The sequence below is a fragment of the Pollachius pollachius genome (assembly GCF_949987615.1).
Source record: "Pollachius pollachius genome assembly, chromosome: 2".
Taxonomy (NCBI): Eukaryota; Metazoa; Chordata; class Actinopteri; order Gadiformes; family Gadidae; genus Pollachius; species Pollachius pollachius.
The window spans coordinates 45,390,823-45,403,130 of record NC_136935.1 but is presented as its reverse complement, the minus strand read 5'-3'; the positions used below and the strand labels follow the sequence as shown (position 1 = coordinate 45,403,130).

At 42.5% G+C, this 12,308-nt stretch overlaps 1 protein-coding gene across 1 annotated transcript; it reads right to left on the bottom strand.

Annotated features, from left to right (window-relative positions):
* Positions 1-6,123: 6,123 nt before the first annotated feature.
* Positions 6,124-8,627, bottom strand: LOC307071986 (ladderlectin-like; the record flags this gene model as incomplete). The annotated part of the gene is made up of 6 exons (XM_079731122.1): positions 6,124-6,197; positions 6,891-6,990; positions 7,376-7,501; positions 7,782-7,873; positions 7,961-8,008; positions 8,567-8,627. 6 exons carry the CDS (start codon positions 8,625-8,627, stop codon positions 6,124-6,126), a joined length of 501 nt encoding a protein of 166 aa, XP_079587248.1.
* Between the last annotated feature and the right edge of the window lie 3,681 nt (positions 8,628-12,308).

Sequence of the window (12,308 nt, the reverse complement as noted above, 5' to 3'; positions counted from 1 at the left end):
AGCCATGAAGGAAGTAGGAGGTGACCGGCTCATATAATACTACTGTCATAAGCTATATATCCATATGTTTACAGTATATACATATACATATGTATATATACATATACATGCATATGTATATATACATATACATATGTATATGTGTGTGTATGTATATATGTAATTATATATGTATGTATATATAAATATATATATATATAAATATAGGTTTGTGTGTGTATATGATATATACGCTGTACTTAATGTCTACTTATCTCCAGAGCCTCTGGTAGAACACACAAACGAGCTGCAAGATCCACAGTCTGAGAACCCAGAAGGTACCTGTGGTCTGTCTGTCTGTCTCTCTAGCTCGTAAAGTATTCTCTCTCTCTCTCTCTCTCTCTCTCCCTCTCTCTCTCTCTCTCTCTCTCTCTCTCTCTCTTTCTAGCTCATAACGTTTTGTCTCTCTCTCTCTCTCTCTAGCTCAAGCTGTCTTCTGTCCAGACGGTTGGTTTAGCTACGATGGTCGCTGCTTCACCATCAGCAACAGCGCTATTGACTGGAACAGCGCAGAGGTACACACACACACACACACACATACACACACACACACATACACAAACATAAACACACACACATACACACACACAGTTACAGTGTGTGCTTCCTAACTGCCCTCTAAACACTGAGGCTGGTTAGGTAACCCGTTTCCCCCGCAAGTTAGGCACCTTACTAAGCCTTATCTGATCAAAGTTGCCATGGAAACCCCGTAACCCTGTAAGGTTTCAGGGCCGTAAGCGAGTTCTGCAAATGCACTGAAATACAAATACCTGTGAATACAACAAGCATGTTGGGTGTTTACGCATTAATAGACGTGCATTCTTAGCCTAAAGAGAAACCTGTTGAAACCTGTTGACCCCAGTGTCCCTAGCTTGTCACCACCGTGTAACTATCGTTACTAGCGGTAACTAGCACAAACTAACTTGTAACCATCACTATGTCAGGATCACTGCAAGACCATGGGCGCAAACCTGGCCTCCATCCACAGCCCTGCAGAGAACCGCTTCCTCAAGCAGCTGGCCACGCTGGGGAGCCTGTCTGACGTGTGGATAGGAGCCTACTATGTACAGGTACACCACCCACCACCCCTTCAGCTCTAATACACCACCCACCACCCATACAGCTCTACTGTACAGGTACACCCCCCACCAGCCCTACAGCTCTACTGTACAGGTACACCCCCCACCAGCCCTACAGCTCTACTGTACAGGTACACCACCCAACCCCCCTAGAGCTCTAGTACACCACCCACGCCCCCTTCAGCTCCACTGTACAGGTACACCACCCAACCCCCCAAGAGCTCTAGTACACCACCCACGCCCCCTTCAGCTCCACTGTACAGGTACACCATCAGGTCCAAGCGCATGCAACGGACCGTTTTAGACTAACTGTATTTTATTTATTTAATTACAATCACACCCATGTGATCCATATTATGGCATATGCTACCCTGTAGCACACTGGTACATGATGGGATGGAATGGTTGTGCTGGTTACAGACCCGCTGGAGGTGGATTGATGGAACTGGATTGTACTACGAAGACTGGATCAGCACGTCCTCCAGCACCAGCAGCGCCTGCACCTGCCTCAGAACAGGTAAGCCTGTCTGTCTGTCTGCTTGCTGTCTGTCTGAGAGTCTGACTGTCTGGCTGAGTGTCTGGCTGTATGACTGTCTTTCTGCTTGCTGTCTGACTGAGTGTCTGAGAGTCTGAGGGTCTGTCTTAGTGACTATCTTTCTATCTGAATGACTACCTGTTTGAGTATCTGACTGTCTGCCTAATCAATGTCCATGATAGTTAAAGTTGTTCTGCTTTGTTTTGTTCAGGTGGCTGGGCCAAAGCGAGCTGTAGCAGCAATATGAGATTTATCTGCGCTACATCACCTGGCAGCTGTTAGCTAGCACGCTAACATGTTAGCGAGCACGCTGACATGCTAACCAGCCCGGAAACCTTGGCTCTAGACAACCATGCATAAATCCTGACCTTTGTCCTCTTCCTATATCTGGCTTCAGATCCTGTACTCCAATGAAAAAATTAAGCCAGAATGAAAAAAATGTTTAAAAGCTCTATCGAGTTTTGAACTTCTGGATGTTATATAATCTATCACTGTGTGCTTTGATCCTGTAATAAATCAAGCTTTACTGAATAATGTGTCCTGGTTTTCATGTCCAATAATCAACAGCATGCTGCCATCCAACATGCTAGCCAACAGGCTGCTAGCGAATAGGAGGGTTCTAATGACCAGGATGCTAACCAACAGGGTGCTAGCAACCAGGATCCTAGCCAACATGGTGCTTGCCAACAGGGTGCTAGCAAACAGCAGTGCTAGTGACCAGGGTGCTTACTAAAAGGGTTGTCCCTTACGAGCCCCATTATGACATGCTAGCCCACACAAGTCTCAGTTTGATATGCTAACTCCTTACAAGCCCCAATCCGACATGCTAACCCCTACAAGGCTAATGGTGTAATCCATTTTTATAATACGCCGGTACGTGCTAGTCGTAAATTGTAAATCTCCCAGCTTTCTTGCGTCATTTCACGGAGGAACGCCCCCTTTTGTTCGGTCCCACTCGCTATTCTGAAGAAGAGCGAGTTCAGTGACGCCGGCCGTACGACTCGACAACAAAAATGGCTGTGTCCGTAAAGAAATGTATTTTCTTTGTATTTGTACCACGTTGGTCAGTTTAATGTCGATTTTAAATTTTCTTACAGACTTGATTACATTGCTACTTTATTCCGGTCACCAATTTATGCATGTGCGTTCTTGCTGTGCGTGCAATACAAAGTAAAGTTGTGTTGTTTGTTTGTTTTCAAGAAAATTTTGTTTACTAAAGAGGCTAATGTAGCTAACAATAACAATGACTAGACAAAGAGAAACGGGAATGCTATAAGTGCTGCAAGACAGGAAATTACGTCACGTTCTCGCTAGAGCAGGTCGTACGTAACGGCGTACCATACAAATGGATTATTGATTTTTTTTCATGCTGTTCCCCTCATAGGGCTTTGGGTTTTCATTCAGTTTTCCTTCTGGGAACCAGTGTGCTGCCTCATCACACGTTCCTTCAGGAATGTATGACAACTCTATGTATTTAACCATAAAGATAAGCCCAGCAGAACAGCACTTCCAGCCATTAACGTCTGATCCAGTCAATAGTCATCCTTTATCTGACAAGGCATGATGATCTTCGATTGCTCCCAACGAGAAGCAACTAGAGCTTCTGTCTGGGCGATGCGTAAACAAGCAGGCGCGTGCCGGATATGAGGTGGGGCTGGGGCAGCGAACTACTTGGAAAACCATGCTCCCAAAAAAATAGCTCCTCAGTAAATCATTGCTAGTCTATTTTTAATAATGTGATTGTCACATTAACTATCTATAGTTTCTGTAGGCTTTCTGACTATTTTTGGTCTGTTGACATAAAATTTTGGAATATGGTGGCGATTCTAGTTGAGTATAACATGCAATGTGGGGCAGGGCTGCTCAGCGACCGCGTTCCTCCGTATGTTTATCAAATAACCCTGCAGGCTGCAATAAGAATGGCCATCCGCGCTAAAAGACGCCTATATGGTTGTAAAGTAGTCTGCCCCATGGTCTAGAACTGTTGTTGTTTTATCTCGAATTATTCCGCCGGAATCTTTTGTCGTTTCTATATCAGATGCAGGTATTGCGAGTGGTGATGCACCTGTGATCAACAGTGTTGAGTTTTTGTTAAAATAAATAAATTGGAAGAGATTAAATTTAGAAGAGAAGGTTGCCATTAAACAACTTGGACAAGACAGACCGGAAATAAACTTTATCCAACATACGAAGGCTAAGGGGAAAACTTACAACAGAACTTTTACCGAGCATGATAAGAAAAGAAAAAATGGTTGTTGTTCAAAGAGAAACACAGTTTTCTGTTTCCCATGTCTACTTTTTCGAGCAAGTGTGTGCACATAGGACAAGGGGATTTATGGAACACGGGTGTGAGTGATGTAAAGCAAATATATATCTATATACATCTATATATATATATATATAATACAATATTATAAATGTATAGAATATGTACATATATATATAAAAAATAAAAGAAGTGTGGGTGTGGTCATACACCAGTAGTTGTTAGGGTCCCCACTGAAATTTACGCACGCTACTGCTAACAAGTGTGTAGGGAGCTACAGGTGGGGGGCTACACACTGTTAGTATGTAGTGAAGGACCCCCCCCCCCACACACACACACACACACACACACACAAACACTTACGCGCAGCCACGCACACGCACAAACACCTACTGTGCAAAGCTCTCTGAGGGCCTTGAGGACCCTGATAAAAATGCATTAATGAATATTTTATTCTCACTGCCACCTTTGCTTTATATGAACTCTGGTTGACGAATGTTTGTTCTTTGTTTGAGTAAGTGAGGATTTGTTTAGGCAGGGTGGAGGATAAGTTTGAGGACGAAGTCGTCAATCAGTCCCCACCAGAACCAAAACAGCACCCTGTCTGTAGGGAGACGGGGGTGCGGGACGTATGAAGGCTGGTCCTTCCCAAGTTTCCCGTCTGGCATTCATAAAGACTTATCTTATTCGGATGTAATGACGTCGAGCCGCGATAACCGTTGGGATATCTGAGGAAAGCTCTACCTTTCAGTGAAGCTGTTAGCGATGAGCTGACCGATGTTTGGAGGAGGGTGGTCCTCTCATCGCCGATGGGAATCAGGATATCTGTTCTAGTCTATTTAATAATGTACTGACGAACTAAGAAATACTATCATTCTAGTTGTTACTACTAAATAACAAATAAATACTACATCTCACAAAGGACGCAAGATAATAACATCGAAGTATGAAGAGGGCCTAGGTGCCCGCGGCCGGATATCAGATCGATTTTCACCGACAAACACTTTTGTTTTTGTTCTGATTGGGTGACCCCATATCTAAAAGTGAATAAAATAGTTTTTTTTTATAGTGAATACGAAAGTGTTTAATTGTGAATATAATACAGTTTTATATTGAATACAACTGCTTACTAGTGAATCAAATTTTAATTTCGTTATGAATAAAAAGGTGTTTAATACGGAAATTAGTAATCATGTTGAGTATGGAAGTAATTTTTTTTTTTGTTCGTTTCATAATATTTTTTAAATTTTTTAAATTTTCTTAAACACAAAACATAACAAACAAAACAATCAAAAACCTCATATACATACATCACAAGATAACAAAACTCACAGGACATTACAAAACAATACACAGTACAACGGGGGGGGGGGGGTGATGATCCACAATATTCAATAAATTCATTTTCAAGTTTCTCAAATGAAGTCTTATAAAGTCTTATAAAAATCCATGGACCTTCGTCTCCACGGTCAAGATCATTGAGGAACGAGGACGCACGTTCCATTGACAGGAGATCCATCGAGTCTTTTAACCAATTGTCAGTGTTGAAGCAATTGGGTTTTTGTACTTTCCATTCATCATAATGATTTGTTTAACTGACAAGAGTTGACTCGATATTTTCTACTCTACTGCCTGAAAGGCAAATTAGTTGGCAGAGTTTTCACTTTCAGAATATAAGACAAGTTACAGATCACATCTTTCCAAAAACTCTTTACTGAGGGGCAATGTCACATTAGATGTATCAATGTTCCTACCTCTCCGCAACCATGCCAACACAAATGGGAGAGGGACTTGTCCATTTTCTTTAATCTGCTTGGTAGTATGGAAGTAATATTGAATAATGACAAAAGAATATGATGTGTGATGATGTCTGTTGTGACATCATATTGTATTGCAATCAAAGCTAACACCAAACTTTTATTTAACCAAATGAGTATTTTATCACTTTCTTGTTATGTTAGCTTTACAACAGATTATCAAATAATTTGTCAAACTAGTTCAGCAGAAGCTAGTGCAGGTATAAATATAAATAAACTTCTGGACACAGGTAGTAGAATGTAAATTGTTTTATTAGTGGTCGTGCAGAATAGTAACTTCAGAGATAGGATGTCTCATGAAGTGTGTTCTGAACTGTTTGGTTGGAACATCTGGATGAAGAGCGGTCAGCACCAGCACCAGATGTGAGCGCCACTCCTCCGGGTGGGCTAGCAGTTGGATCTCATCTCACAGATATAGGGGAAGAAGCTGTTGCAGTGGTGGTTGGACCATCCCTTGTTCCCTGGGGGACAGAAACACCCTCAGCATCTTCATCACCTTAAAGAACCACCCTCGGCTGCTTCATCAATTTACAGAACCACCCTCAGCCTTTTCATCACCTTACAGAACCACCCTTAGCCTCTTCATCACCTTAAAGAACCACCCTCGGCTGCTTCATCAACTTACAGAACCACCCTCAGCCTCTTCATCACCTGACAGAACCAACCTCAGCCTCTTCATCACCTTAAAGAACCACCCTCGGCTGCTTCATCACCTTACAGAACCACCCTTAGCCTCTTCATCACCTTAAAGAACCACCCTCGGCTGCTTCATCAACTTACAGAACCAACCTCAGCCTCTTCATCCCCTTACAGAACCACCCTCAGCCTCTTCATCACCTGACAGAACCACCCTCAGCCTCTTCATCACCTGACAGAACCACCCTCAGCCTCTTCATCACCTGACAGAACCACCCTCAGCCTCTTCATCACCTGACAGAACCACCCTCAGCCTCTTCATCACCTGACAGAACCAACCTCAGCCTCTTCATCCCCTTACAGAACCACCCCAGCTTCTTCCTCCCCTAACAGAACCACCCCAGCCTCTTCATCACCTCCTCCCCATCATGACCCCCCATCATAACCACCACCACCACCACCTCCTTTGTTCTGCACGCTGTACTGCATTGTGTTACTCTGGTAATGGGTGGGGCTACCTTCCGTGTTGATGATGAGACACTGGTTTTCGCTGATGGAGACATCGGACTCCAGGTTGACATAGTCGAAGGGACTTCCGCTCTCCCACCGCCACTCACCCTGCAGCCAATCACATGGCAGTGACCATCAGCCAATCACATTCCAGATACCATCAGCCAATCACATGGCAGTTACCTTCAGCCAATCACATTCCAGATACCATCAGCCAATTACATGGCAGTTACCATCAGCCATTTGTGTGTGTGTGTGTGTGTGTGTGTGTGTGTGTGTGTGTGTGTGTGTCTGTGTGTCTGTGTGTTGGAGGTAGATTATGTTGTGTTTAGGTAGATTCTAGATTAATGTGTGTGTGTGAGTGTATGTATGTGTGTATGTGTATGTATCTGTGCATGTATGTGTCTGTGTGTATGTGTGCGTGCGTGTATGTGTGTGGGTGTCTGCGTGTGTGCATTTTTGTGCGTGCGTGCATGAGTGTGTGTGTGCTGACCAGGAAGTGGTACCCCCCCAGCCAGGCGAAGGTGTGGCCTCCTGTCCGGGCCAGACGCTGCAGGTATTTGTACTCCACTTCGCTGTGGGCCGACGCCAGGCTGCCCTCCCGCTCTGCACATAGTCTCTGGAGCAAGGCATTCACACACACAGTGTTTGTTATCACTTTTACAGTCGCGGTATATGCAGCATGTTTACCGTCACACTATATGCAGCATGTATACAGTCGTAGTATATGCAGCATGTATACGGTCACACTATATTCAACATGTATACAGTCATAGTATATGCAACATGTATACAGTCGTAGTATATGCAACATGTATACAGTCGCAGTATATGCAGCATGTATACAGGTGCAGTATTTGCACGCAGGTTTAGAGGTGCAGTACACATGTAGCTTGTACCTCTGCAGTGCCCCAGCTTGCAGGATTGTTCCCCAGGTAGAAACAGTCACCACGGAAATTGTCCCAGTCGTCCAGGCAGAAGTTGATCCGCTCTGAGGGGGAGACAAAAGGGTTGGTCCGGTCCTGTAAGGAGCTCTGGGTGAACAGTGTTCATGTGTGGTGTCTGAGAGGCTTCTCACCTGAACGAGTCCCAGCTCTACTGGTCAGAGCTGAACTGTTGTGCGCTCCTGGAAGACAGACTTGAGGGTTAGTGGACAGAGAGACGACAGATCTATTCCACAACTCACACTTAACTGTCTAGTGTCTACCAATCCGTCTGTCTATCTCCCTGTCTGCCTGCCTGTCTGTCTGTCTACCTATCTGTCTGTCTTCTGCCTGTCTGTCCGTCTTTCTACCTGTCTGTCTGTCTTTCCGCCTGCTAGGTTGTTTTTGTCACCGGCAACAGCCGGATTCTGCTGATCCAGGATAAACCAGACTGAGAGAGTCCAGGTGTGTTTATATGTTCTCCCTGATCCGGACAAGCTCTAGAAATAAACACGATCCATGGAAGGATGCGCAGCACATGGTAACGGTACACTAGACACTTTAGTGTTTTCCTCTGCATACAAGTACTTTAAAAAAGTCACATCTGTGTTAACATCTGTAGCAGGCGCACGCTAAAGGCCTCACAGGCAGGATCAGGACAACAAAGTCGTCTGGACAAATGATATTAGTAGTGGAATGTTCTAGTGAAGCAAGAGACGGCGCGCCGTTCACCAGACCGAGGCAGGAGCCGGGGGACTGACCTGGAGCCGCTTCGACGGCCAGCATCCCCCCGAGGAGAACTAGGGCGAGAAGACCCCTCATGACCAAGAGGATGGTGTTCAGGAAGCTCTGGATGAGGAGGAGGTGGGAGGAGCAGGTCTGAGGAGCAGGTCGGAGGAGCAGGTCGGAGGAGCAGGTCTGAGGAGCAAGTATGAGGAGCAAGTATGAGGAGCAGGCAGGAGGGAGATGTACCTGTTGCAGGTGATACTGGTGTCAGGACAGTCCACTCTTTATATACAACTTATTAATGTATCGTCACCACAATAAAATATCGTGGACTTCGCCCTCTTTGGGCAATACGGTGTTGGATTGTGACTCAAACATCTCCACACCCTAGAATTGTGAAGACTCAGAAGGATGTGGAACTTCCCAGTTTCAGATTTATGGAGCTGCACTAGAAGGAAGTAGTTGCTTGATTTGACTTCCTTACTGGTAAACGTTTCTGACAACATACAGCACAAACATAAAGGAATAACATTGGTATGAATTGAGTGTCCATGATAATGTCGGCTAAGCTGCACAGTGGGGCCTAGTAGGAAGAGGGAGTCCCCAAACACCCCGAGATGACCTAAAGAGGGTGACCTCATGAGGCAACCTCTTTGATGAGGTCATCCTGATTAGGATGACCTCATCAGGATGACCTCACCTTGATGACCTCACCTTGTAGACCTCATGAGGATGAGATGTTTTGGTTGCAATTATTAGATTTGAATCTGTCGTTATGTTGCGATATGTTCTGTGATGCAAAGTTTTTTTCTTGTTGTGATATTGTCGTGTTGTTGGAATGTTTTGGTGTGGTTGTGATGTGATGTTGTTGTGTTTTTGTTGGGATATTGTCATGTGGTTGGGACGTTGTGATGTTGTTTTAATTTTATGTGGTTGTGATTTCATGTTGTTGGGTTGTTGGTGTGGTGTTGTTGTGTCTTTGTGATGTGATGTTGTTACGATCTTGTTTGTGTTGTGTCTTCCGTTTTGTGAAGGCCCTGCACTGCTCTATGTATCAAACGTGTAGGGCGAGGTTCGGAAAAAGGTTCAGAAAAATCTCTTGGTCTTGAATCATGGATCCCTTGCTCTGTTTCAAGGCTGATGTGGACGGAGCGGAGCTAGACAGAATAATTGCTGTTACCACAAATATTAAAATATTTTAATATTTGTAATTAATATAATTAAATAAAGTTACAGGTGGTTTATCCAGTCCTATTGCTGTTGATTCTCAGCCTTTCATTCATTTCTTCTTAATTTTTAAGAACCATGCTACAAGTAAATGTGGATAATCATTCATAAAATTTACAAAATATTTCAATAATTATCATAGTTAATATCTGAATGATTATATGCCACCTCCGCAAAGTATGCAAAGCAAAATATATTTAATTTCAAACGTTTAGGACCTCTGTGTATCTCGAGATACTTCATTATAAGGAAACATGTGCGTCAGCCTATCTTCAGTGACTAGGCTTTATATCTAATCACACAAGTGGTGACCAACACTTCCTCACTTTAAGTGGACCATATCAATTTGTGTGTGTAGTGACATTATTATTATTATACAATGCATTGTTTAAACACACTGAGAATTAATTGGTCAACCTGATATTTTAACTTCATGTTTGATCATTTGACACCCAAAGTAAATAAAAAGTTTGGTTGAAAATAAGAAGTGTATTTTCAATAGGAAGTGACCTACAGTACATACCTATCCATTTGCATACATTGGTGTGGTTGTGATGTGATTTTGTTGTGTTTTTGTTGGGATATTGTCATGTGGTTGGGACGTTGTGATGTTGTTTTAATTTTATGTGGTTGTGATTTCATGTTGTTGGGTTGTTGGTGTGGTGTTGTTGTGTCTTTGTGATGTGATGTTGTTACGATCTTGTTTGTGTTGTGTCTTCCATTTTGTGAAGGCCCTGCACTGCTCTATGTATCAGACGTGTAGGACGAGGAATGGAAGTTTAATGCATTCACTTGAGTAAATAAATTCTGCTGTTCGAAAAAAAAAAAAAGGTTCAACTGATCCTGGAGCAACGCTGTCAATCTGATCAGAATGGGCCTTTTGTCTGAACAACCCTAAAGTCCTGCGGTGCCTGCACAAAGTGGACTAAATAATAACAGTACCATCATTATTATTATAATATTATTGATGGACACGAGTATCTCCCAATGTCTCAAACTAAACCAAAATAGAACCGGATAAAACTCAACAGGCGGGACACGTTTGCTTCTATGAAATCAAGCTCCGAAGTGAATGACAGCTTCTGTATTTTGAGGTATCACATTATTTCAGATATTATTTTTTATGAAAACCTTTCCCAGAATTCTGAGATAATAAACTAATTCATTCAAAACAACAGAGCATATATTTCTTTACCACATTAGAAATATTCCCTAAATTCTGAGATAATTATGTCGTTAATCAGAAAAACAAGAGCAGAATCTTGTTAATCTTAGGTGAATGTATTACGTTTCCGTACCTAGGGACTAGTACAGTTCGGATGAACGTCAGCTAAGACTAGATTTTAGGTTAGGTTTTTCCTCAGCTCTGGCGCGCCCTGCTGTCAGAAAGGAGTATGATGGAGGTCGCAATGTGACGACATCCAATATTTATAAAAACAATTTTTTATCATTTTAAACTTTTCTCATGTCCCTACAAAAGGTTCAGAAAAATCTCTTGGTCTTGAATCATGGATCCCTTGCTCTGTTTCAAGTCTGATTCACGGACGGAGCGGAGTTCGAGAGAACAACTGCGTTACCACAAATATTAAAATAATTAGGCTAAATAAAGTTACAGGTGGTTTATCAGTCCTATTGTTGTTGATTCTTAGCCTTTCAATTATTCCTTCTTATGAACCATGCTACAAGTAAATGTGGATTATCCTTCATAAAATTGACACAATATTTCAATAATTATCATAGTTAATATCTGAATGACTTTATTCCACCTCCGCAAAGCATGCAAAGCAAAATATATTCAATTTCAAAAGTTTTACTTTGTGAGATACGCTGTGTATATATCGAGATACTTCACTGTATGGAAACAGGTGCATGAATAAGTATTTTCAAAAGTGAATAAGTCAGCTTATCTTCAGTGACTAGGCTTTACATCTAATCACACAAGAGGTGACCAACACTTCCTCACATAAGTGGACCATACAGATTTGTGATAAAGGGAGTTTTATTTGTTTTGAATCACTGTCATGGCCAGGATCTGGCATTTTGTGATGTCCTGCTACTGGCTATGATGTTTAACAGAAACATGAGTTACAATTAGAGTGAATCTGTTCAACCTGCTATTGAGTGAATGAATATCCGCTAGGGTCAACCTGACCGATGGGACCTGACCCATCAAGCTATGGACTGAGACAAAGCTTTGAGTGGTGACACTGTGTCTCATACTGGGAAATAAAGTGAATAGTGGGTTTCATATGAGAACTGTTGAATATTCTCTGGTTTAATTTTAAAAAACGTATGTTGTGAAAGATTGAATTACAAGTACTTCATTTCATTAATTTAAAGGTTTTAAAAGTGTTATTAGTGTTAATACAAGTGACTTTAAATGAACCCAAAAATAAGGGGTAGTAAAGGTCCCTTTAGGTAGGGTAAATAAATAATTCATCATTACTCAGAAAACGGGATCGCCTACTTTGGAAGTAGGGGCGTCTCCACTACCCTGATATGGCAAGGGGGAAGGGTTTAACTACAGTTCATTGGAGGGAACAGTGCACA